We start from the raw sequence: 26,926 nt of genomic DNA, 5'->3' as shown, positions 1-26,926 counted from the left end.
TTTACACCAGGATTTTTATTCCAAGACTCTCCGAGCGATTTTTATCTTAACAATTCATTTAATGGGTCCAAAGTTCATATGAATATTATCCTCGGAAGTAGAATCGAAGGTTAATGTCACTTTGGGTAAATGATTGATTTTCAGAGATAAAAAATTAAGAACTTTTAGTCACGAGAGTTAAACGTTTTTTTTTCAATTTCACATTTAATTTTGTACTAACTTTCGGTTATTAGATTCACAACGATCGTAACGAATATGGAATCACGCTTCCGATCCTTTAATCAGTGCCTCGTTCTGTTCCAGGGAAAAGGGTCACTTCGAGCTGATTGATCGATTATAGTTTCCGCAGGTTTTCGAACTTACTCGAGAGTTTCACAACGAGCAGCCTACCAATGGCATGTGCTCTTCTAACTCACCGAACAGCGTTTCAGTCTCGAATTATTGAAATTCGAAAACTTCGGAAAATTGCGAAGTACACGTGCAGAGATCGATTCGATTGAAATCGCGAGTTTTTTTCCGGCGCAACAAATTGGAGAATCGAAATGAGTTAACGTCGAAACTCAAAGAATCACGACTGACGTTCAAATGATATCGTTTACCAATGGAAAGACCGTTTTAATCAGGGATCCTCGAAGCCTAGCGAAGATGGAGAGCGAAACGTGGATAACTGAAAAGAAAATAGAAAAAAGTGGTGGGTGGAGGTGCCTCTTCTCTCCCACTTTTCTTACGAAGCTCCGCCCCAAGCCAAAATTTTCCAAGCGTGCTTTACATGTGCGCGTGTCTCGTTCATATTAACTGCGTGCATAGTTTTTGGACGGAAACTGCTTACTTATCCACGAAGATGCGCACGGCAAAGAAAACCGCGAGATGACCGCGAGCTCCAGCCGACACACGATGTTTTATTGCTGTTTACACACATGCTGCCTCGAGTCTCCGGGACGCCAGTAGTGCAGACAGCGATACACTAAAAAAGATTGTGCGTGAACTGACGTGCGAACTTAAATCTTTGAGCTTCTTCGTACTACTACTACGTACATCAATCGCATATACACATTGTCTTTAGATTTGAACGTTTATTTCGAATCATTTTTTTCTGTAGAGACGCACTCTTGCTTGGACGAGGCTCGTCTTCTATGTATTTTTGTTAATATTCAGAAAAACGGTTCGAATCAATCGTTGCACTTCAACGAACTTCCGAAAACATTGACAACTTTTTCTGAAAAAACTCAAAGGAACATTCTATACGAGAGACTTTTCCGAGAGCTTTTTATAACGGAGAGCGAGGAAATGAGTTTGAAATAAATCCGTCGAGAAGTCGCATGAAACGTAGGACAATTGATTAGCTTTTCTTGCTCGAAAAGTTTCTCGCGAAAGCATTAAAAAAAAACTCTGAAAAATCCAGTCTTCGTAGCAAACGGAGGTACGAAAAACTCGAGGGAACTCTCGAAAGATTTCGGCTTGGAAAAACTGATTTAGTTTCACCCTCGTACCGAGTCAAGTCCAATCGACCGTAAGCACCAAAAAAACAGCCAGTATTTATATAAAATCGCTGAGACAGCAGTGGTGTTGTTACGATAAAATTTCAATCCTGACATTGATGTACGAAGATTTCTCGCGTGCATAGCCGTTCCTCGAGAGTGGAGCTTTCCTAAGAAAAGCAGAACTCCACCCAGCAGGTCAGTGGGTGTCGCCGGTTTGCCTCTTTTTGTTCCAGAGTTTATGCTTTAACCGAGTTTTATTATTTTTCACAGTAATTTACAATATTTCTCAGGGTTAAATATACCGTTCGACATTTGAAGCTCCGCCTCCGCGGGCGAGTTGCACGACGGAGTGTGCAAGCTCCTCTCGTTACGCAGGAGTCAGTAGTTCGTAATTCCGAAATCCCCTGGAAGCCACCGTATCGTAGGCTGTGCGCTATAGCTTCGGTGTTTTATTGCTGTTTACACACATGCTGTCCTGACACCCACGCTCTCTAGTTCTTCCTGGCTCACCGGCAGTATAACCGCGAGACCAACCGTGTAAACAGACTCGCGGTAATTATACCAAAACGATCTGCGTAGCTTAGTCGTAAGCATTATATTCGTTGGCCACCAAAGTTAAACAGTCGAAAACAAGCTACTCACTGCAAGAAAAATCGTTTGTGGAAGCAAACCCATTTCGATGGACGCGAACGATTAGGGGCTTCGACTATTTCAACTTTGTTGAATTGCTAATGATTTAGTAGTGTTTCTTCGACCGTATTGTGAAACCGACTAAAATGAGGGGATTCGCGAATCGTCGCAATGGTTTTGTCTATTCAACCATGCCATGGGAATTGGGCTTGATTTTCCGGCGAATAATCGATTGACAGAATTTCCATCAATGAGGGAGCAAGTTCATTTAGATGGAATTCCGTTCCGTTGATGTGGAATTTTTTGGCTTACGTGGATTCAACTGTTCGTTTGTTTAGTTGTAAATAATTCAGTTTATTTGATCACATCGTGAATATTGCTCGTCCTTTTCTCGTGGTCAATCGTTTAAAAAAAGTTTGAGTCAAGATAGCATTGACATTGATTTAAAGTTTCGGTAATTAGGCCAATTACTTGGTTCAGTTTTCGCAAATTTTCGAGTCTCTTGAAAAATATTTAGTAATCAATATCGAACCGAATATTCGCTTTTGCTCTCTTTTTATTATTTTGTTTTTCTTTCGTGTCGTTGCATTGAATGGGGACCAAAAAAAATCTATTTTCGAATACGCGAAACTCGTTTGTCCCCGCGATTGGCAAAAGCTCCGATTCGTGCTTCACCGCTGAAATTCGCACGATAAAAATCCAAACACAGGATTTTCCGTTCTCTTATATCGCTATCCAAACTGTTCGCAATATGCGTTTGCTTTTCCCTTTTTTTCCAACCGCCAATGTTTTCTTTGGCGTTAGCCACCAATTCGTTTATACGCTCATAAACGATGCTGCAGTTTCTTCATGGGCAATTAAGAATTGCCTCGATATTATTCTACCGTAACTCGGGAGTTGTAAATAGACGAAACTAAAATTATTCTGTTTAAAAACTAAGCATTTTTCCACTCGTTTCCATGGTATCTCTCGAACTCCATTTTCTTCCAAGTGTCAACGTCCAAGCTACCGACGTTTCGTTTCATTCGATACGCTTCCCATTGGCAGTTAGATGTTTGAGCATTGCTGCTGTCGCTGCGGGGTTGTCCTTTGGGACCTGTGAAAAAAAAACACTTTCGAATAACGCTCTTAAGGAAGTTGAAGCGATATATATAGGACATCGTACGAAAAATACATTAGATTTTATTATTCCAAATTAATGAATTGAAAATTAACGTGAATCTTCTTGAATAGCGCTTAATTATGTGTGAAAAATTTGGAGAGGTTTCACCGCCTATAGTAATCGAGATATTCATTGTTGAAAATGACAAGGTTAAACATGGGCTCTTATTATGGAAGCTTTCAAAAAATTGCAAACTTCAACAATAAATATCTCAATTTCACGACGGTGAATCATCGGCATATCCCGCCAGAAGTTTAATATTGTCTTAAGCTTTTTCTGTTTAAAAAATTTTGATGTACAAAGTTGGAAAATAGTTTTAACATAAGATACGCTTCAACCTCCTTAACAAAAATTCAGTTAAAAATTGATTCTTTGGACACGCGGTCTCTGCTTTTATTATTTGAGATTTTTTTTTACGATTCCGCATGTCAAATGACGATCAGAATGCAGTGAACACTGCTCCTCAGATATTTGTATTTCGAGTTGAAAAACGTGCCTTTTGGCAAATCTCTCAGCATCACAAATGAATTGTTATGTGAGATTGAGCAAGGGGGCAACGAGAACGAAGAGGAATTAATGACTCTACTGACCATGTGTCCGGATCTGTTGACCCAATACATTTTCAAGTTTCCGTACTCTTTGAGGTAACCCTCGATGATGCCGTCCACAGCAAATGGATTTCTTGGCGCTTTGTGCCATTCGGTTGAGTTTTTCCACTTGAGTCTTTCGACCCACGCGATGGTACCTGGTGCATAAAAAGTTTGAATGAAACGATGAAAAAAAGTCGAAAAATGAATCCGCGAAAGCGTCGAATCCACGACGAATTTACCTGGCGTTGCAACTATCAAGTCCATTTGGCCGGTGATTACGAACACGTGGATGTCGGTCTCGTTCAGTAATTGTTCGACTGAATAAATCCAAGAAGAAGAAGAAGAAGGAATTTTGAGCATAACGAAAATGAATTTGTCAGAAGAAACTCGGAGCAATTTTTGTCAAAGGTAAAATGCTGAGAAAAAGGAAAATTTTCTTGCACTCCATTCAACTGAAAAACTTGAACTTTGCCATTCGAAAATTTGGCAAAATATAATGAAAAATGTCAATTCCATTCAATATATTTGAACCACTATTTGGGAAAATTGAACTTTATTATCGCTCCATTAAAGTTAACAATTTCGATGTTTTCTATTCGATTTACATTTTCTCATAAAACCTACCTTTATCGGTAGCAGGCTTCATGAAATCAGCACCGAGATAGCTGAAAACACTGTTGCTTTGCGATCCCCAAACAACGTCTTTCGCGATGCCCAGAGCGCTTTTAACCTCGTTGTTCATCAATGCGTCCAAGAGCGCGTCGGTGTCAACTTCTCTCGATGCTCCAGACGGCAAAATCGGTTTGAATGGCTGCGACGATGATTTAAAAGTAGACCAACTCATTTTGTACAAAATGTTATAAAAGTCGATGTTTCCTGTCACTCTCATGATGACTCCTTCCGTTCCCGACCACAGCCTCGTCGCTGCAGTCCACTGTTCATTTTCCACCGCCTCTTTTGTCAGTTGTGCGGACGCTTCGATTTTCTCGTAACCTTGAGCATCGACCATGCCCTGGAAAGGTTAAGACGCACGATTCGTTGACTTTCCATCGCGCTTAATCATCTTACAACCACGTTTCTACTTGGAAAACGTCGAATATCGAGAAAATCGTTTCCTTACAGTATTGAGCAAGAAAGTTCCCCATGAAAGTACAGAATCGATCGGCGAGATCCACGAATCGATGAGCAGAACTCCCTGCAAGTTGCTCTTGATTGTTCCAGCCTTTTGTGCCTATACGAAAGAAGCATCAATTAAGGGGACCGAAGATATACTTTAATTGAAAAATCGCAACGCGAGCACCGAATTAACACTGAAGAACTCATGATAAAATACACCGTTCAAACCGTTCATACTTTGTCCCATTCGAGTGCAAATTCAACAGTCATTTTTCCACCGTAGGACTCAGCCGTTATGTAGACTGGCACGGGTAACCATTTTGGCAGTTCGTTGTAAAATCCTCTAATGCATTCGACGAGATCGCTGGCGATCTGAGCATTGGTCTTCGCGAAAGCGGTTGGAGTCTCAGCGTAGCTGAATCCAGAACCGACCGGGTTGTCGATGAACAGCACATTGTAATCCTTGACCTGATCAAAGGGACGATTAATCAACACACGAGTGTACCGAAACTAAAGTATGTTGTTTGTCGAACGAAATCTCATTGGGGTGGGTGGAAATGTGGTCGATTCGATTGTTCCGCTGGTGAATAAACTCAAAAATTTACCATTTCAAAAAAATTTGCTCGATGAACGACAACATTTTTGTCTCTCTTCGCTCGGTCAATTTATTATTTGAATTATTTTTCTTTCCAAACTCCAGAATTTATCGTTTCGGCTACTGCGTCGTGTTATTAGTCTACGTTTTCGTCATTTAAGGCTATCGGTAGATTTTTGGAATTTAAAGCGTTTGGGAAAAGTAGCTCGAAGCTCCAAAGGTTTCGTCATGAACACTCCGAACGATAGCATCCGAGTTTTTATCTGACGTACCATAATCATCGCTTATCTCACGATATGCCAACGATAGGTCGAAAGCTACTCGATTTGTACGATCCGTTCTTCTATTATCTTGGAATACTGAGATTAGTGATTCGTTGGTAACGTGCCAAGAACGCGGATTTTCCGGAGTTGACAAGGTTCGGATACTTGTTCGATTTGAACAATGATTACAGTTCTGTGTATCATTACCCATGTGTGGTTTCTAGGATTCAGTTGCAAGTCGAGTGGTCCAAATTCTTCAAAGTTTCCGTAACCGGTTGACGAAGCACCGGGCCCACCTTGAAGCCATATCAGTAGCGGTTTGTCGTGTACATCTGTCACCTCGTCAGAGGTCGTGTAATAGAGCCACCAAAACATTTGAGCTTTGGGTCGAACGGTCACGAAGCCCCATTCCTGCTCGCTTCCATTGAAACCTTTTCTTCCTTCGGCTGAAACTCACAAATTGTAAGGTGCTTTGAATTAAATCAGTTCGATTATTTGGTGGAACGAATCGAGCGGAAGAAGCGTTTAGAGAAACGCTTATCGTCGTAACCAATTATGCAAATCGATATTTTTCTCGCGTGCTCCCTGCAATGCTTCTCATCGCTGTCACTTTACACTCGCGAGAAAATTCATATTCAGTTTTTCCAAGCTTTGGTAATAATCAGCATTTTGAATATATGAATGAAAATACAGTTTCGATTCACTGCTGGGATGGCTTTCTACGCAAGAAATTCGGAACATTAAAAAAACTTTTGGTAACAAAAAGAAAATGGAAAAAAATATTGAGAAATTGCAAGTTTTTGCTTTTTTTTTGTTTTTTTTTGTTTGTTTGTTTGTTTTTTTTTTTTTTATTGATGGCAGCTTGAATAATTTGACTAATTTTTCAACATTGATAAATACTTCTGCTCGAAAGACGATTGGAACATACAAAAATTTGGCAATAGCTGATCAGCATTGCTAATCAGAATATGTAATTACAAAAATTTGGTCAGTTGCATAAGATCGAAAGGAGCTGTCGCGTCTGATGATAGTTCGTTTTATTTAGTCTCGCAATAATACTGTATAACAGTGAGAACAAGTTGTAAATTTAATCTCACCAATGCATAATTCAATTATGCCTGATGACGATTTAAAAATTCAACGCTTTACACGTGCAGCGTCAGGTTATCTAGATAACTGATATTTATTGCTGACAATCATTGACTGCAGAGATGAAGAAGATAATTTCAGAAATTTCTACTGCTTCGTTACCAAGTGACGTTTTTATTTTTGTAGAATTTCAAAAATTGAGAAAAAAACTAGCTTGTCCCACTTTCCAATTCTTCTTATTGAATATCACTTCGAAAATTTCAGCGTTCGAATATAAAAATGTCGAGTTACATAGTCGCCATTTAATCATTTTATTGTAATTTATTACGTTCCCTCAAAAAACTCTTTTGAATTATGAGTAATTTATTTCGTTTGCCAATCTTTTATTTTTTTTTCTCACCATGGTCAATAACTCCAGCGAAGATGATCAATTGGATGGACAGGATTGCTACGACACCTCCGTGAAAATGCATCGCAGAAAATAACGTTGACCGATCGCACTCGAACTATGGTCAAGAGTTCTCTGACTCTTCAAAGACTGAAAAAAAGTTCGACGCTTGAAAAGAGAAAACTGTGTCTGTCTTCACTGATTAGATAATAAGAAGTTTAACATCTTAGCGCTCTCAATAATAATTTTTATCGATACAATTCCGAGCTTGAATCGTATCGCGTTTTCTTTTTTCTTTTTCTTTCAGGTAGTTTTTAAGGAGTCTTTAAGGTAGCCAAATTTCTTACTGCGATTACCGCGTATAGCAAAACATTAATTTCTACTGATTCGACCAGTTTCTCCGATTTGTAAGGGAGGCCAGAGAAACCGGTTAAAGAAAAAAAAACAGAATTCTTTTCTGTCGATTTTTTTACCTATTTTTTATTTTCATTGCCTTTGGCTCACCGCGGTTCACACATCAAATTCCAAGATTAGAGAGCCCCCAGCCTGTAATTAGAGTTACTGTTCGAAGGCGCGTGTTTTCAAATTCCAGTCGTTGGAATAAGAACATTGAACTTCGCTGTTAAGACCTAGCCATTCATGCAGCTGCACAATCCCCACCAAAATTTCGATTCAATCAAATCTTCCGAGCTCATACACTGCTCTTTAAGGTAGTTTATGCACGAAACGATTTTCTTAAGAAAGTCTTGAAATTTACTCAGAGTCGACTGACACGCATATCAATTTTTTAAGGGTTCGTCTCATTGGTTATTTAGATAAACGTGTTTAAATATGAATAAAAATACACAGGTTTGAAGAGACTATGCGTAAAAAATCTTTTATCTTTCCATATAACGAATGAACGTTTCTTACGAAGTTTATGAAAAAGTACACAGTAACAATTGAGTATATAATGAAGGTTTGGGAAAAAATTCGAGACGATTGTCTTAATATAGTAACAAAGATTACGTGAAAGATTGAACGAAATTGGTAATGCGTACCTATTATTTGTTACTTCTTGGTTTAGCCCATTCCTGTCACAGCCTTCTGTCTTTTTATTAACACTTTTTTCTTGATCCATTTCTAAACTATTGTATGAAAAACTATTGTATTTTCGCCAGGGACGAATGAAATTTCGGGTTCAGTCAGTGATGGATCCCCGATTAATAAATGGCTCGTAATTTCATTCGCCAAAAGATAAGTTGAACAAATTTATTTAAAATTTCGAATTAATAACTTTGACATTAATTTAGAGCGATGATATCTTTAATTAGGAAGTCAAAATCGAGCCAATTTAGACACCCATAAATTACGATCCTACGGGCATCGACGGGCATGATCTAAATTAAGCATGTATTTAGAGAAGAACTGTTGTTGAATACATTTATTGAGAGTAGAATTATCGACTTGCTGCAACATAACTCGTGTCTTATAAACCTGCTCGATGACATTTCCACTCTATAGATTTTTATTTTGTGCATCAATGACGTTTCTATTCTTTAACGTGTCTAAGCGGATAACACAGATTATTAATGACAAAAGAGGAGACGTGTTGCATTGTATTGATTTTGCAAATTTAAGAGTAGGGCTGTTTGGAGCAACGTTATTTTTGAGTAGAGTCGTAAAGAGGACGGCTGTTATTTTGTCGCTCAAATCAAATGCTCGCACATTATCGATCTATTTTTGTCCTGTACCCTTCGTATGGAGTGCCACTCCAATAAAACTTCCACATTCTATCAGCTCGTGGATCAAATCAGATTTGTAAACGTGGGTATGGCAAGAAACTCTGCGAAAAAGAGAAAAATAAAAAATTTCTTCAAAGTCATTGTCGAGCCAGGAAATACCGACGGTTTTACACCAATCGAAATAGGAAACGAGCCTATTTTTTTCTGCATAAAATTTATGTATCTGAAATCAAGTAGACAAATGAGCTTTCGAGTGAATTGATTGAAAGAAATTGGTTGTTTGATAAGATTTCTCGTGCTTGGTGGCGTGGGAGGTTTTGTGAATTACACGCGAAATCATCCTCGTTGGGAATGGAAGGAAAGAAAATTTCCTCCGTTTCTGTGTTCACCTCAGACAGAGGCGTCGTCAAATATTCCGAAATTTCACATCTCGAATATCAAGTTTGCCGCTGTTACGATGGAATTTCATTTGGACACTGGAAAGCGCGTGAAAGGAGGTCTGTCGCTGTCGATACACAACATTTTTGGCCAATGGTCCGTATTTCGCTGTTTCGAAAATGCAAATCTGTAGCGAAATTTTCGTCACATGTCGCAATCCCGTGAATTCCTTTTAATTTCTAAACTCTCCTGATTTCATTTATTCGCGTCAGTCGTTGAACTCGCGCTTCCGAGCAATCAGCACCGCTGTCACTGTGCGTTTGTTTTATGATCTAAAATTTCCATAATATTTAACCGAATTTTTTGTTCTCCCGTTCGATTGAAACTCCTTCTTTCATCGGCATCGGGGCTCCGTGGCGTAGAAAGTCGAGTAAGTGGCCCCGGGCCCGTCCACGTGGCAGCCGGTCCCCAAAGAAACGGTCAAGATTATTCGATCGTTTTGTGCGCGCGCGCGGCAACGTAAGATACATCGATTCGACGTTTCGACGCACGTCGAAAGTAATTAAGAAAACGATGAATGAAAGACCACCACAAAATTCTGGAGAAATACGAATGTTCCGGGCCCAAGAACAACTTAATTTTGCTCACAATGGAATTATTTTCCTCAACATTACTTCTCTCCATTTTTTTCTTTCGTTTCTAATATTTTTTTCCTTCTTTTTTATCTGTGACTCACGAAAAACGATCCGTTGGGTTCCCATTTCTCTCTTTGTTTGTCGAGTACACGAGTTATCCACTATTCCGTGTGACTCTCTCCGTGCGTTCGAGTCGGATATTTTTTCAGCAAAAAGCCAAAAGAACGTACAGCTGGGGGCTCCGTTGTTAGGAGGATGACCGGAGAGAATTTTTGTTCCTCTCTTTTTCCGTACACGCATTGTTCTCTTAAGTGAGAATTTAACGCGATGTTTGTTTTGTGTGTAAATTTCAATTCGGCTCCTCGACTTTGAGACATTATAAGCGTCAAAAGCCAAAGTGAAAGGGATTTTTTCTTCCTCGTGCACGAGCACCTTTCCTCTGAGGAACAGCGTATTATTTCGACGAGTATGTTCAATGATGTTTAATTATGCCTCATAGAAGCATTGTGGATTCGAGCCTCGAGCGTTTCTCGTAGATTATAGGACTCGATGATTTCGGCACTCCCGTCAACCGCACAATAAAAGAAATCCTTCAACTTCAATTCGAATTCACTGTACAGTCTTTCACGAGGACGAATTTACTCTCTTTTCCACTCGATCGCAGCGATTAATAACGCTCATTGGATTCCAATTAAAAAAGAAATTTCAACATTATCTTCAACTACCTTGTGAACTTTCACCTCGCGAAATTTTAATCGGGACTCCGGCCATTGGTCATCCATTCAATCACGATGAGTGAGCTGTGAGAAGGAAGAAATGGGACTGTCAAAATGAAGAACTGACTGTCAAATGATTGCTTTGAGATCTCAGAGCTGGGTAAAAGACGCAGGATTTATTGTTTTTTTTATCATTTTTCGGTAAAGGAATTTCTTTTCTTCGCGTTTTTTACTACCATTAATTTCGCTGCCAGGTACCTGCATTTTTGAGAAAGTACACAGCAACTCAAGCGAAAGTGGTCGATTGTAAAGAAAATGTCAAAATTTCACATTCGAATAAGAATTCGGTGTTTTTGTATAATTGCTGTTCCACAAAAGTCCCGACTCTCCAAATCATTTGCAACGTTTCATTCGCACTTTTATTTTCCCAACTACCCAATCATCAGTTATTCAATTGCTTTCGTTTTGAAGAGTTTCCGACTAGGTCAGCCCCGCGCACTGTGGAACTTTGCCAAAACGCTAAATTCGTTTCCGGGTTCGAAGCGTTTCGACAAGTTTTCTCGAGTCCCGCAGTTTCGTACAAACACAGCAGTTTTTTCAGTCAGAACGCTGAGCAGTTTCTTTCAAATTTGACCCGAATTCGAGTCAAATTTGAAAATAAATGAAAAGAATACGAAGAATAACTCATCAAAAATACCGCACATTTTCAACATTTCTTTATTCCCCCATCTGACCTCCAACGACCTTAATCAAGTAACACTCACAGCATTTCACCAATTTCATTTTGAAATGCAACAGACGCACGGATCGATTCGATGTCGTATAAATGTCAAATATTCTTTGATAATTAGCTTTGGCACCATGTGGCGAAGATCAAAGTTGAACAAGCCAAATTTTATAGGAATTATGTAGATTTCATCACTTTTAGCGCAAGTTTTTCTATCTTTGGATTGTCATTTATTTATAAACAATTTTAAAAAATGATAAACCTCTAATCGATGCAGATATTGTCCTCAAAAACCCGGATCCATTTGGAACGAATAGAATTTTTTTCGTATCACGGTCAAGGCGGGTCTTGTGTCCTGGAATTAAAAATTAGAAAGAATGTTTTACGACCTAAGAAATTCCTCAATCGATACAAAATATCGTGTCGATCTCTCGCCCGCGGACGACCGTTCTCCGTCTTCTTCTCTGAGCTCAGGTTCATCGAGTTTCATATTATAATCCGAAACGTTACGTTGCATTGGGATTTTGTAATGGCGAGTCACTCGAAGTGACTGTTTAATAAATTCCCATTGGTAATAGATACTTTTTTTCCACGAGAAACTTCTGATGATATACAAGCAGGTTCTGAGCATCAATGATGCTAGAATTATGCATTAGCTTTGGTGGCTGAAGGCAAAAACGTTGAGCAGGTCAGTCGAGTGTTTGCCTGAAAATCCGAATAATTGTTGTTCGTTCGGCGTCTGAAATTGATCCGCCAACTGTGAAGAATACACACGCGATGTCATAAACGTCATTTTTTTCAAATTATCTTACAATTACTTGGAGAGAGATTTTTCGAAATAATGTGTAACTAAAAGCACGGAGAATTTTCAATGTCATCGTCAAACCGCGAATGCCTTTCCTCGCACTTTTCGCTCTATTTATTCTCTTGATGCGAATGACCATTAGCCGTTGCATCAGCGCGTAACCGGATCGATTAGAAGTGCATGCAACACCGAGGACAGCTCGAAGTCGGCGGTTAATTGAAATGTGAGCAGACTTTTTGACCGAGAAAATAGCCGAGTAACTTCGCTCTGAGTTGGTACGATTCTGTTGAACGCTCTCGAGCATCCAATCGTTGCAAATATTTCCTCCGTAACGTAACCATCGTTACGAGACAAAACGATGTTTTATTCGCACTTTCGAACAAGACAAACAGGCTTAAATCAATTTATTATTCGTGAACGGGAGAACATACGGAGGCAACTAGCCACGGGGACGTAATACAGAGTCGTAAAATGCTCCATTCGTATGAAGTTCACGATTGTCTTACCCCCATAAATTCTCAGCAATGGATTACGCCGCGACGACGGTGGTACACGCGCTATCCTTTGTAGCGACGCGTCGAGCGTTTAGGACTTTCGCAATTATTGCTTGGGCGTCTCGGAGAAATGATTTATTTCTTCGATTCTGCGGTGGCGAAAACGCCTCGAACGAAAAAAACAAAGTTTCGTAGTTTTCAAACATCTCTTGATTCTGCGTCACTTAAACCGCATAAATGCATGACGTCAATGCGGATGTAACGGTTGACACGTTTCTTCAGGCATCACATTTCGCCTTTTCACGTATAACTTTGGAGAATTTTTCTTTGCTCTCTTACGAGCCAGTGCCGGTGTACATTCGTACAAGCCTGTAAATTTCTATTTCGTTGTTATTTTAAATTGAAAATTGGAGATTGAACTGAGCGGATTGAGCGACGACTCCCCATTTCATTTTTCAGTATTTCTGTACTCTCGTTCAAATTCTATTGCAACGAATGGAGAGTTTCAAGGAGTTTCGTAAGTAGCAAACGTTCGTTATTTTGTTACGACGTTACGACATCTGGTAGGGTTATTTGCGATGATTTTTATCGACTTCTCTGCTCATTGTGAGTGCGAGTAACAAAAGCCTGGTAGCAATTTTATGTGTTCGAAGGAAACTTTCAAATGCTTTGTTACCGGTTCGCCCGGAAAATACTTTTTTTCTTTTATTTTATTGTTCGATGAGAATTTTTGCAGGTTGGCCAACAATGGGTCCATTAGATGTTTAACGCGAGTTGGTAAACTGACTCGTTGGCTATTCGGTCGCCGCGATGTAGCTTGTGCTTCTCGTCACGTAAGCCACGAAGCTTTCAACGAAGGTGCGCCGTTTTCCCTCGTTTTGCTTCTGGCTCTTTCTCTCCTTGTTCCAAAACGTGGACGATACGGTTGCGACCTCGTAATTATCATTGCATCCAGAGGAGCGGACAGCAGCGAGTCAGGAATTTATAACAAGGACGAACTATCCGGGAGTCTGTTTAGTTAGCTATATATTTGTGCATTGACTCGTACTTTCTTCCTACATGCTCGTTTCGACAGAGGAATGCATTCGGTAATCGGTGCTTTCTATACATAACGATATTTCACATTTTTATCATATCAACTGTGAAATATTCTTTTGAGTAACCCTCTCGGACCGAGGTCTATTCCACGTTGAAGGAGAATTATTCTCTTCATAATTTTATCTCAAAATACTTTATAGTTTACGAATCCATTTTGACATTTCACTTTTTTAGTTGGGAAACATGAATTTTTGGTAAAATCAGGAAAATTTAAGAACGAATCTAGCACCTAATACCTTAAATACATCGTATGAGCTTCCTTTTCAAAGAATGTAACGCTTGGAGTATAAAAGAGAAATGTGTACTCATACTTTTTCGATGGGCTATGGCAGCTTATTTCTTAGTTTAAATTTGCTCGATGGAAGAAGGCAGTTAGAACCCCGACCTTACTGAACGATGGCAGTTAATTTGTTCGTTGATCAGGAATCCGTCGTAGCAGCCCAATAGTAACAGAACGACTCGGAAAATGATAACCGGAAACGGAGGCAGGCCGTTTTCGTTCTCTCATCTTGATGCGAACTTCTTTTAACGTTTTTGAAACGTGCTTTTTCACTCTCTTGTTCCAGATATACTTTCGATTTTCTTCGTCGTTACTCTCACGGCCGGTAATCTAATACGAGCGTGAGTGGTGTATCTAATTTTCCCATGAATGAGGCGGGCCGTAAGGCATCCTTGCCACGATCGAAAGTGCAAAGTCACGTCACACAAGCCTTTGCTGATTGTTCGTTGTTTCAACTTTTGTTACGTTAGTACAATCTCTTACTCTCTCTCTCTCTCTCTCTCTGTCTTTTTCTCTTGTTTTTACGTTTCCGGGTACATGAAAGTCCGAATGACGAAAAGGCCGTGACTAATGGCATCTAATCGGGAAAATATGAAAAAAGTTTATTCTCTAATCACAGATCAGGCTCCGTGGATTCGTTACTAATGTGTACCTCTTGAATTTAAATTGTTAACGAACTTTTAATTCGCACTTTTCTGTTTGAACGTTGTTTTTTGAGATGCGATGACTAAATGTCCGATAAAAAGATAATTCGCTATAATCAATTGAAATTCCATGAACAATCCACTGTTTTTCACTCGCCGGGACCACCCGCTACGAAAGGCACACAGACATTGATTTTCCTTCTCATTTTTCTTTATTCCATTTGTTGGTTACCGGACGTGGCGCGCCCTCGCTTCCTACCAGGAACGTCCTTGATCCGTGCCCTGTGTGCGATAGCTTGCGGTGCAAATCCCAAGGTGGTTGCTCGCGTTGGAATTGGCCGATCAGGCGATGCGCGCTCGACGACTTCCCTTCAACAAATGGGTGACTCCAGCCTTTTTCAGAACGTACTTGGGCCGGTGCGGAGCCTCACGTCGCAGGAATGAAAATTTAGTCGTAACTAATTTAGAAAAAAGGCTTCCGCAACTTCGTTGGACGAAGATCAGCAAAACCGAACGATCCTTGTCGAAGCACGTCGGTAGATCGTTAGCTTTCGATTTTCACCGCTTTCAATCACAGCTGCAAATCGACGAAGTGCAAGCTACATTACGAAAAATGTGGATCCAGCATCGATCATGTGGATGCGGAAGAGAAAACTTCAGATTGTATTTTATCGGAACAGGTTTCTAAAGGCCGTAGCAATGAGCGTTGCAAACTCGGTCGTGATTGGCCACTTCGAACCGCGCTGTGTGGGACATCACAGTGTATCGCTTCTCTTCACTACGCTTCCTTGAATGAGAAAGACGCGTACGGGATGACGCTCGTACGACGAACTGAAACACTGACCTCTCTCATGCTTTCTATGCGATAGATACATGCATTATTTATAGGGGAGATAAATACATGAATACTGATGTGGATACATTTGGAGCCTGCACTCACTTTTATGTAAGAGCACTATCGACGCGCGCCGTTTGGCGAGTACCCGCATCACGAACACCTCGCGCGAATCTCGTTGGTGAAGCTCAAGTGTACATCGAGCTTGTCTCATGACCATTATTGGATATAAAAAGTTTATTATTAAACGAACGGAGAGCCGGTGAGTGAGGAAAAGTTGATGTTATTCGTGCGCGGAGAGGTGGGAGAGGCGATGAAGCAGCAGGAAGTTCATTAAAAAGCCCTCGAGCGTTTGCGATTAGGATTGTGTGAAAGAAGGAGAGAAATTGAATGATCGTGAAAGTTGAAGAGGCTCTTCACCAGCTTAGCAGAGTGAAGTTGCTTCGCGACTGTTTGCATTGTCGAGAGCATTATGTTCTCTTATTCTATCGTAATGTGAGAGAAATAAAAGTTCACATTTTCAGAAGAAATCGATGTACACTCCGCTGAATATCTTCATCAAGAGAGAAACGTGAAAAATTATTTGCAGAAAGTGAGATCAAAAATCCAGTCGTTGCGACAAGAAGCCTGGAGAAAAAACGTCACAGATGCATGCAGGTCGTTGACGTTTACGCGATGTTAAACTCGAGCCACGTCCGACGATACAGAGAAGAGAACTCGTCGAAACGACGAGTATGACGACGATTTCTAAACTGGCAAAACGCCGTCTTGTAAGTATCTCTCAATCCCACGTGTGCATCCTAATTGCCACTAGGATGTAGCTTTAACTGGCGTATAATTGCTCCTTCTGCACAACTATAGATCTGCGTTGCTGTTTGTTAAATATTTTTGCAAACCTTCCAGCGATAAGCGCCAAATATCGCTCTGATAAAATTCTAACAAAAAGGGAAAAAACGTTGAGGAAAAAAACAACGTGAACGTCTGTCCTTGCTGGACTTTGGAGGTTGGATGTCGAATTTTTGTTTTTTCATTGAAACCAATCGAGTTGCAGCCACTATGGATATCAATTTGTAAGAATTAAAACTATGCTCCAGTCTCGAGGAATTCAATTTTGTTGGATCAAATCTTTCTCTTTATCTTCGTCTGATACGTATGTTCTCATGTCGTTGCGTCTTGGCAATATGAGTAGGTAGATCGGTATCGAAAAATATGGCCAGTAGCGCGTGTAACAATCGTTGCGACTCGCCGGAACGATAATACCATTAGGCTGGATTACTCGGGACTGATATGTGAGCACTTTCTCCGGGGTACTCGGATCCGTGGGCAACTCTCCCTTTCCACGATCCAAGTTCACGGTCCTAAACGGTACTCCGCACAATACAGAGTCGTCGGTCTTTTTATGTAGCGATCAACGTGGCGGATATAAAAAGATCAATCGAATTTCAAATTCGATTGATTAATCGGCTGCCATAAGCGAACTCGGTGAATTCGTTCATCAGATTCGAATTGACAATATTGAGTTTAATCGATCATCGTTTTTACATAGTCTACGCGGTTATTTTTATTTTTCCAATTTATGGAAAATCTAATAAAATGGTTTTTTATAGTAAAGTCTAATGGCCAGAATAAATCAAGTTTTATAGAACGGAATAAAATGTCAGGATCGATTGGACAATTAAACGATCATTCGATCACGAAAACTTTTAGATTTTCGAAAACTTTTGGATCAATAAAAAACTTCGAGCGACTCGATCCCGGTTACGTAGAACGGTGTCGAAGTTTTTCCAAAATTTACCACGAAGATTTCGAAATTCGAAACGTTTTTTCGTGCCCGGTGATTTTTCAGATCAGAAGCAATCAGCATTGTGAAGTCATTCGATATGTTTTTGATAAAGCAATAAGCAAAAAAACATTTAGGGAATGAAACCCTTGACAGAAAAGGGGAGGCCGGGGTTGGCTGGCCAACTTTTCGAACTATTGCTTGTAAACAAGGAACTAAAGACGATTTCAAAAACCAAATGGTTGTTTCGAGTAGAAGCAACCTTTCTTCATCCCAGATAAAAATTTGAATTTTTAAACGTAAACGTAAAATGAAATAAACGTAAAAAAAAATTTAATCGCTTTTTTGACGAACCGTTTATCGACCCCACGCAAACAAAATGTTGACATAAGTCAATGTGAAGATAATTTTTATCCATAAATGTGAGAAAATGGAATATTTTATTCTCATCGCCTCGTCATCACAATCGGAATCACAGTTTCTACACACATAGAATATTATGGTTTTACTGACACACCTTGAGTGGGCTAATTTAGAGCAAGCACGTACGTCAACCAAACCCATACCACTATTGGCTTACTTACCCCACACTGTTGTGTTAGCAAAAAAACGTTCCACCAGCAAATTATATAGTGATAATTGAGAAAAAAAAACACTAATGCACCAATGAAAGTCCAGTATATGAACTTTCATGCAAAGGATTATTGTAATAATTGTAAAAAAAGTTCAAGGCAGCAAGAGATAAATAAGATTAACGTAAAAATTTGGTTTTGTACCTGGGTTACTGAAAATTCTTCACTGTTTCTAAACGACGCGTCGCTCCAACGCGTTGAGACACATGAATGAGAAAGAGGTTGCGATGAGCAATTATATCAACCGGGCGTATGTTTACTTTCTGTAGTTTCGATGTTATTGTTTATTATAGTCAACTTGCCCCGCTGACCAACTCCTCTGACCTTATCAACGAATTTTCGATCCATGCATATTTACAAAATGATGTATTCGACAGACGTGTTTCGGGTGATATTTGATAAAACGCTTTGGAATGTAACAGCGAAACGCAAGGCAGATTTTTCAGTTGCACGAAAGGCCACGAAACTCGTTTATTTTTATGAATGAGTCAATATGAAAATTGGTTCTCATTTGACTCAGAATCTACTTGCTCAAGCTCAAAGGTTTTCGATTTCTTATAAAATTCATTGATCAGAAGCTAAACTAGTTTTTTCCACGTATATAAGTCGTGATTTTTTCTAACGCTATTGTCGATTGTAATCCAAGTTGCAATTACTTTATTGACGATTCAGCCACATTATCATCATTCATGAGTCGAACTGAGTCAGGAAAGAAATATCGTTTTTTGTTACTGCGGAAATTGAGCCTCGGAGGGATTAGAATTTCGTTTCCTCTTTGTTCAAAGCTCCAACATTTGTATCAAGGACGATCCATCGTAGTTCCGCAGTGCTTATTACTCCTTTCTCACAGGGAGTTCTTTCTTCCCGACAGTGATTGTCGTACGTTAATAAAGCCCAGTTTGAACGAGGAAACGAACCCCCGCAATTAAAATTCGAAAATTTTTCTATTCGCTTCAACGCGAATGCACTGAGTGCATGATAAATCTCGCTGTACACGTCTCAGAGCACGATATAAAAATGAGAAGTGGAAAGAAGTTTGCCACAGGCGTACAATTATACATACAAATATCTGGACACTGGACACAGGTTGACGGTGAAAGCGAATAAAAATTGCATTATCCCAACCGAGGAGAGCGGAGAGACGAATCTTTCCGCAACGCCTTTTGGATGTGAAGACGTTCCGCGACATGAGATTCACGAGTTTTCAATGCATTTTTTATCACTCATGCTAGAAGAAAGTTTAGAGTTCGTGCAAAGGTACTTTTTAAAAGAATTTCCGTCGTCATCGCATCACGAAGAAGTCTTACGAATTTCTTCGCTAATTGCGCACGGAAATAATGCAAATGTGAAAAAAAAACTTCCTATGTATGAGATAATCAGGAGAATTTCATCGAACGAGCAAAGACGCGGTTTCACAAATATGCAAATGTGGCGGCTTGAGGTCTCCCAAGTTTTTGGAAACTCCATTGCGCAATCTGGGAATGATATTACTTCTTGAAAATCTTCTACAAGAACACCTTTCTACTTATCTAATTAATGTTTTGTATTTGGTCATGCATTCCAGCGTAGATTATCGTTCGTGCGGAAAAGCGAATTCTGTCAATGCTCATATACGTCTCGTCCCACTAAACAGCGTATTTATGGTGCATTCGGTAGATTTCGAGTTTCCTCGTGGGCGTCCAACGGAAAGTGAAGATAGTCTTTGGCGTCCATGCCTCTTTTGTCACGAAGAAAGTGCTGGTATTGTGAAAAGACGATGAACGATTCATCGTAGATCGTTTTCGAAAAAATAAAAAAAAATTCATATTACGAATTCGACGCTGACTCGAGGAATATTCAAGTCCCACACAGATTCTCTCGATGTTTTCCTGCTTTACATGCAATTTTTGTGTAAGCGATTTCTTTTTTTTCTCAAAATGTTAACAAAGTTTCCTCCTTATTAGAAGATAATTGCGAATGAGATTATTAGCGAAGCCTAATGCAGAGTGGCAATAAGTGCTGGATCTGCTCCGCTTATATACTTTGCGGGTCAAAGGCTATTTGTAAAATGTGATTTGTACTTTCTCCAAAACGATCGATCGTTCAAAATGGCTCGTGAGTACTTACGCACTTATTTTTGTCGTTTTTCACGAGCTAAGTGGAATTCCATTTCGATTCATTGTGCTATTTAAGAGAAAGTGCAAATTGTCTTTTCAAAGAAGTCGGACCGTGTAGAACTGAAAATAAATATTCGAAATTGAACGCAGCATATTTTTATGTTTAAATATCTATGAAAAGGTCTCAAGAGCGAAGATACAGAGACAGTCGATGCGAAACAGCAAATGTAAAGAGTTCAAAGACGCGATAAATTCTTATAAAGTGCGTAATCTACAAAAAAATTTCAATTCTTCAGAAAAAAATGGAATCTCTAGTTTCGTACCAAAAGCCTCAATCGAAAGAGATCAATAATTACAAATAATGTCCGATTGCTTCGTTTCCCTCAAATAATTACTTTCCATCGACCTGCAGACCTCATCGCGAAGGTCAAACGTGAATGAAAATTCTCAAGAACGTGCCGCATAACGTACACAGATGAAAATTAAAGGAAAGAACTTAAGAAGTACAATTCATGGTTTGATCCTCTCTGTACGCGAGCACAGTCAGCGCCGTTGATTGTCGAGGAAGCAGAATCTCGAGATACGCTACATCATTTCCGACAAATGTCAATGAAAGTTCGAGTGTTCGCGGTCGAAGGCATTGCTCGCATGCATAGTATAAAAAAGATAGAAATTACTGATTACGAAAGACAAAACAAAAAATCGATTTGCATGTTACATTTCACACCGTTCACTTTCCGCCTGGGAGCAGGAACTTTGTACTCCCTCGGGCAATGGACTCTTGGTACGTACGTTATTTCTCCTCGATGATGCGAGTAAATCTTAAACGATTTATATACCGATCGATATACGCGTGCCCATTTCTCTATACACGTCGGCCACAAATACGCAGTTGAATTGACTTTTGCTGTACGCGAGACAGTTGGTACGAAAGTGAATCAGGACTCGCGTAGGAGACGCAAAAAATGACCTTAATTCGTAGCTAACTAATAGTGTGTACGGCGGTCGCACAACGATGGGAATGTGAAAATTGAAATTTCACTCGGCAAAAATGGGAGAAGCTCACCGAGTGCTCGTACGATATTTTTTCTTTTAATCTCATAAAGCTTGAAAATGGAAACGAAAGCGAGTACCTCGATCCATGCAATGAAATTCCGTTCTTCACTTGGCAGTATTTATTTTTTCTCTGGACATGAAAACACTGGAATGAACAAATTTCCATTAAAAAACGTTGATGCATGTTGCAACCAACGTTAGATCGATGTGTAAACGTCACACAAAATCATCAATGACTGAAAAAGCCGTAGCTTTGAGACGATGAGTTATCATGCCGTTGTTAAGATGTTCGTGATCCCAAATAACCGCGTCGTCATCGTTCACGCATCTCTGCTATTTCATAATGAAAGATAAATACAAGTCGCCGTATTAGATCGTAATCGATACTGCGATTAAACGGTTAATCGTCCGGTGGAAAGTCAGGTAAGTTTTCGCAGCGGGGGATGACGCGGAAACTGCGATAGATTCGGGCGAATCCCTTCCTCTCGTGATTCCCCGGAAGATCCGCGCACTGGTTCCTCCTCCACTTTTTCATCGGGTGGCAAAGCATGGAGTAAAAACGGTCTTAGAATAGCGGGACAATGTCGCTTCGCGGGAGAGTCGTCGCTGAAAGAGAGGCGGGAACTTTTTATTTTGTGTACAACTATGTCTATGCTCGCACACGTATTTAGTATAGGCTATTAAAACGCGATGCTCGTGAGGAAGTCCAGAGCGGAGCGTCGCGCTCTCGGTGTCTTCCCCACCTGGAGAACGAAAAAGAAAAATGGTGGTGTTCTCCTCATCTATGATGTTGCCGAAGAGTTCTGAGCCAGGCACGGAGACTGCTAGGCGTAACTCACGGCTACAAATCGAGGGGGAACCCCAAACACTTCACTACCTATAAAAGGCACTGTCCCAACTTGAACATTCGTCAGAAGAGCTTTAACGGACTTTCTCAAAACGCGACGTTTTTTTCTTTCTCATTCGTTGTATTATACGTTCTTACGGTTGATTGTTTTTTTAAAAAAGTCAACGGTTTTTGGTGTACCGCTCAATTCGCCACGATGCGGTATTGCCTGGTTAGTGAAGATCCTCATTATTCTATAACCGCGATCATCGTTTCGTATAGTTGCGATTAAACGGCCAATTCGAACATGACGCTGGATATCGAGAGTGCGAATGCGTTTGGCGACTTTTTATCGACGTTTTCATTGCTCTGAGCCCCCTCTCCGGTCGCGATAATTAACGTGTTTCGAGTGTTGGAAATTCTTCGGTGATCCCGCTGCAAACGTCGAGCAAACCTAACGAGATCGATCATCCGCGATTTTTTGTTGCCCGGAGAAAAATCGTGTAGAAACTCGATCGATCCAGAATCACTTTTTACCGAGGGGCATTTATATAGTCGCTCATTTTTAAGTGCGCCATAGGAAACTGTCAATCAATGACCCGTAAGAGAATGTCATTCACTGGCAAGTTATGTATATGTCCCCGGATACGATCGGTTACTCGTATGGGATATTTATCTCTACGGAACTCGCAGCATCCTTCTCCGAGTTATACGTTCGCCCATGTACTTATGTGGACGTGTATGTGAACACGTGATTCTGTTTCTGTACCTGCACGTGTGACATGAAAGTGCCTTTGCGAGTGCTCTTTTTGTCTTGGCGTTGGCATGCATTTTTCCGCCATTTTCTTTCTTTTCTCTCGGGTACGTCACGCACACGTGTGACTCCGACTTCTCGGAGATTTTATCGGGCATGATCATCACATTTCAATAAACTTTGATTGGCTAAACAAATATGAGTTCCGAGTCTCATCTTATCAGCGCGGTGATGATTAAAATATTGTTGGAAATAATATTTTTGCATCCATTTGAAATCTATGAATATTGGAGTCAAATTCGTGGGAATTTTTTTCGTACGAATCGATTATACTGCTCCGAATAATATTGGATTACGTTGTTATCGATTAATAAATTTACGGGTGCACAAACGTTGAATTGGTCGTAATCGCATTTCATGGATCAGTGGAATCTCCTGTTTTATATAAGGGTTTCTTAGCTAAAGACTCTTCCAAAGAATCCAACTACTCATTCTATTAGCAGAAAAACTTTTGCGGTTTACTGCAATTCATTATAAAACCGAGTCAAGTTTTCGAAGCTATTATCTAGCAGAGGTACAATGGCACTACTAATGATAATCGCTCTTTTCATTACTTTGCATTATGAATTAAGTTACTTTCATGAACTCATTTCGGTTACCACAAATTGGGGGTTCACCATTTCATGGCGTTTTAAATACGACTATTTTCCAGAACATTTATTTAATCTTGCAAGGAACAATAGAATACCGTGATTAATTACAGACAATTATGAAGTCTAATGAACTTGGTGTAGCACGGAGGTTTACAATTGTTTTTTAATGTATATCAAATTGGAAAATGAAGGCTCCGAAAATGTTTGATTTTTATTCGAGAGAAGAATTTGTTTCCGGTGTACAGAGCCATTGGGCATAAACGAGAGAAAATATTCGCCTTTGGCTGGTTCGCGAGAGAGTTGAGGAAGGAGCATGGGAACCGAGGGGCGATGTTCAACAGGCAAAAAAGAGATATATATCTCTGAAGTGTCGGTTGATCCTGCACACAGACGTCAAAAGAGAAACGAGACTAAAAAGAAATTGAATGAAAGATTTTACTTTCACGCGGGTTTTACAGGCTCTCGGTTGATCCCGCATTGGGTTGGCAAGAGACACGGGACAAGGCTTGGAGCCATATGAGCAGGAGGATGAGGAAGCAAGTGGGTGGGGAATGAGCGGGAGGAGGGGGGTGGGTCAGGACGATACGACTCGGAACTAACGCAGCGTGTGTGTAGGTAACGCGCGGTTTCGCGAGGACGAGATGAGGCTAGGATGGGAGACAGCTGAGAGAGGCGATCAAAGAAGAGGTATACGGGTGCTCGACCTCGTTCCCGGAGTCATTTTACATTCCCTCGTTACCGTAAAACTTTCGTTCCGGTACCGCGGTCTTCCCTGTGCAATCAAACACAAAAATCTTCTCCTTCGAAAGAAGAAAAAATCTATTTTTCTTTTTTTCTATTCATCTTTTCTCATCCCAGTGTAATTAGCACTGGCTACTTCCTTCGTTTCATTGCTCTTTATTCAGCACGAAGTGCAATGACTCGAGATCATCCGCGATACGTAGAAAAAAAGAAAAAACGCGCTATCCTGGCTAAACCACGCATAACGTGTTACTCAAGTCATTTAAATGTTTTGCAAATGCAGTACGTGCGTAATGTTTGATTTGGACGTTAAGATAGGATCACAAAGGAACGACAAACGATCAGTGGCGAATGAATGAACGATCATGAATGAAGGCCTTTGATACATAATGCATTTTTTAACTTTCACAGGTAGTACTCGAGTGCCTCCTGGTCGCTTCGAGTCTAGGAGTCCCGGTCAAAACCGTCGAGAAGCGAGAGTGAGTTTTCCACGTGACATAATGATTTATAGCTCGTGGCCTTGATGCGATTCGCGTATCACAATGCTGAAATCTTCCTGGATACGATGAGAGGCTTGATTTAACGCTGGACATTTATCTTATCGTGAATATCACGAACTTGAACAATGGTGCAGCTCTTGATTTAGGAGCTTCAACGACTCATCACGAACTTTCGTGTTGAATGTTCAATTTACCCAGAGACTCGTATTCAATAATTTCAAGCAATTCCTAATCATTGGATTCGTGTTAGTGCATTAAAAAACAAAAATTGGTACACTTGCAGCTTTGAATACAGCCGTTGAATTGCTTTGAATGCTTTTGCTGTCTGAAGTCGAGTCTATGACAACATTATTATTGATTCAAAGTCGTTACGATTAATGCATATTTGGATAAGCTCTGAACAATTGCTGGACAATAAATTTATTATTCTTTTTACAGCGCCCCTCTGCCCCAGTATGACTCACCACCAGCACCTTCCCACGGCGCCCCATCGCAATCTTATGGTGCACCAGCTGCCACTTATGGCGCACCTTCGCTCTCTTACGGTGCACCAGCGCCCTCTTATGGACCACCAGCGCCCTCATATGGGCCACCAGCAACTTCATACGGAGTTCCTGACGCGCACTTGCCAGTGCCGAGTAACAATTATGGCCCTCCTGCCGACTCTTACGGAGCTCCGGCTCCATCCGGATTCACGTCCGGTGACTCGCACGGAGGTTCATTCTCATCGTCGTACAGTGCACCCTCGAGCTCGTACGGAGCGCCACCTTCCGACTCGTACGGGGCACCACCGTCCGATTCTTACGGAGCCCCACCTTCCGATTCTTATGGGCCACCCTCTGACTCTTACGGTCCACCCGCCGATCACCAACCCCAGGGTGAATGGAAGAAAAAGCTCACGTGGAAAGAGGAATGGAAGCAAATATGGAAAACCGAATCGAAGCTGAAGTGGAAACAGGAATGGAAGAAAGTCAAAGTACCTGCTTGGAAGGAAGTCAAGGTGCCCATTTGGAAAGAGACCAAAGTCGCCGAATGGAGGAAGGTCCAGAAGCCTGTGTGGAAAGAAGTTCAGATACCCATTTGGAAGGAAGCTCAAGTACCGGAATGGAAAAAGATCAATAAGCCTGTGTGGAGAGAGGTGCAAGTGCCAATATGGAAGGAGGTCCAAGTACCGGATTGGAAGAAAATATGGGTCCCGGAGTGGATCACCGTTGGCGGGGACACGTATGGACCACCAGCTCAAAGTGGATGGCAAGCTGGTGGCGGCGGAGGTGGAGGTTGGCCCGGTCCTTCGGGAGGTGGAGGTGGATGGCAAGGACCTTCTGGAGGAGGGGGTGGCGATTGGCAAGGACCTTCGGGAGGTGGTGGTGGATGGCAAGGGCCTTCCGGAGCCGGTGGTGGTCACGGTGGTGGCGGTGGAGGAGGCTGGGACGAAGAGAGCGGTGGTTACAACTACGAGCCTCCTCACCAACCCGAGAAAAAGCTCATTTGGAAGCCCCAGTGGAAGAAAGTTTGGCGTACCGAGAAGAAACAGGCGTGGTCGACTCAGAAGAAGCTCGAGTGGAAAACCGAGTGGAAACAAATTTGGAAAACTGTTAAAAAACAAGCTTGGGTGAAAGATAAGAAGTTGGAATGGCACGAAAAATCTGTACAAGTTTGGGTACCCAAGAAGGAACAGGTCTGGGTGACGAAGAAGGAACAGGTGTGGAGAGACGAGTGGAAGAGCAAATGGGTGCCCGTGTGGAAGGATGTGCAGGTGCCCCAGTGGAAGAAAGTGTGGAAACCCGTGTGGGAGAAAGTTTGGGTTCCCGCACCACCGGAGGAACATCATGGTTATAAATAGATTACGCTTCCAACGTCGAATTACGATCTGTGCAGGATGAAGCTCGGTAGATCGTGATTCTTCACCATTTTTACGTTTTATCGCCACATCGACGATGGAAATGATTCAATCGATCGAATGTCACTCCATTTCACCGTTGGAACTTTATTCAACACTTAAGAATGTCTAGCAAATACATCGATTACAATGAGCGTGATAATGGCTGACCTATGAATCGTAGAAATGGCTACTCTTGTGTCAGCTACTCGATAAATTCGAGACAACCGTGTAAATACATAGCATGTGTAGAAATATAGTGAAAGACGTATTTGCCAATGACCTCGTTATTTGCAGTTAAACATATTTTTGTACTCGTTTATCATCCTTGTTTATTTTTTTTATATAAATACTTTTTT

General features: G+C 40.8%; 2 protein-coding genes across 3 annotated transcripts; one reads left to right on the top strand and one right to left on the bottom strand.

Moving 5' to 3' along the window:
* Positions 1 to 1,716: 1,716 nt before the first annotated feature.
* LOC122417501 (retinoid-inducible serine carboxypeptidase-like) lies at positions 1,717 to 18,262 on the bottom strand. The gene is made up of 9 exons (XM_043431027.1): positions 18,207 to 18,262; positions 7,327 to 7,464; positions 6,045 to 6,283; positions 5,217 to 5,447; positions 4,984 to 5,094; positions 4,488 to 4,875; positions 4,103 to 4,180; positions 3,864 to 4,018; positions 1,717 to 3,207 (listed from the first exon to the last, which is right to left on the bottom strand). Exons 2-9 carry the CDS (start codon positions 7,397 to 7,399, stop codon positions 3,133 to 3,135), a joined length of 1,350 nt encoding a protein of 449 aa, XP_043286962.1. The 5' UTR covers positions 7,400 to 7,464; positions 18,207 to 18,262; the 3' UTR covers positions 1,717 to 3,132.
* LOC122417498 (aspartate, glycine, lysine and serine-rich protein-like) lies at positions 16,290 to 26,926 on the top strand. 2 transcript variants are annotated; one of them, XM_043431022.1, is made up of 3 exons: positions 16,290 to 16,420; positions 24,600 to 24,667; positions 25,127 to 26,926. In XM_043431022.1, the coding sequence occupies exons 1-3, from the start codon at positions 16,385 to 16,387 to the stop codon at positions 26,529 to 26,531; spliced, it is 1,509 nt and encodes a 502-aa protein (XP_043286957.1). In that variant the 5' UTR covers positions 16,290 to 16,384; the 3' UTR covers positions 26,532 to 26,926. The 2 variants fall into 2 exon arrangements, with proteins under 2 accessions (XP_043286957.1, XP_043286958.1); XM_043431023.1 differs by lacking the exon at positions 16,290 to 16,420 and adding an exon at positions 22,139 to 22,272.

The sequence above is a fragment of the Venturia canescens genome, chromosome 10 (genome assembly GCF_019457755.1).
Source record: "Venturia canescens isolate UGA chromosome 10, ASM1945775v1, whole genome shotgun sequence".
NCBI classification, from domain to species: Eukaryota; Metazoa; Arthropoda; class Insecta; order Hymenoptera; family Ichneumonidae; genus Venturia; species Venturia canescens.
The sequence above is the reverse complement of the archived record's forward strand: the minus strand, read 5'-3'. Positions and strand labels throughout refer to the sequence as shown.

Excerpts from the sequence above, each read along its gene's own strand:
- LOC122417501 (XM_043431027.1), bottom strand. The coding sequence starts at position 7,399 with ATGCATTTTCACGGAGGTGTCGTAGCAATCCTGTCCATCCAATTGATC. Across the intron at positions 5,448-6,044 it reads ATCCTAGAAACCACACATGG|GTCAAGGATTACAATGTGCT; the intron begins GTAATGATACAC and ends CCCTTTGATCAG. Across the intron at positions 4,019-4,102 it reads CTTGATAGTTGCAACGCCAG|GTACCATCGCGTGGGTCGAA; the intron begins GTAAATTCGTCG and ends TTTATGCACCAG.
- LOC122417498 (XM_043431022.1), top strand. The coding sequence starts at position 16,385 with ATGACGACGATTTCTAAACTGGCAAAACGCCGTCTT. Across the intron at positions 16,421-24,599 it reads AACTGGCAAAACGCCGTCTT|GTAGTACTCGAGTGCCTCCT; the intron begins GTAAGTATCTCT and ends TAACTTTCACAG. Across the intron at positions 24,668-25,126 it reads AAAACCGTCGAGAAGCGAGA|CGCCCCTCTGCCCCAGTATG; the intron begins GTGAGTTTTCCA and ends TTCTTTTTACAG.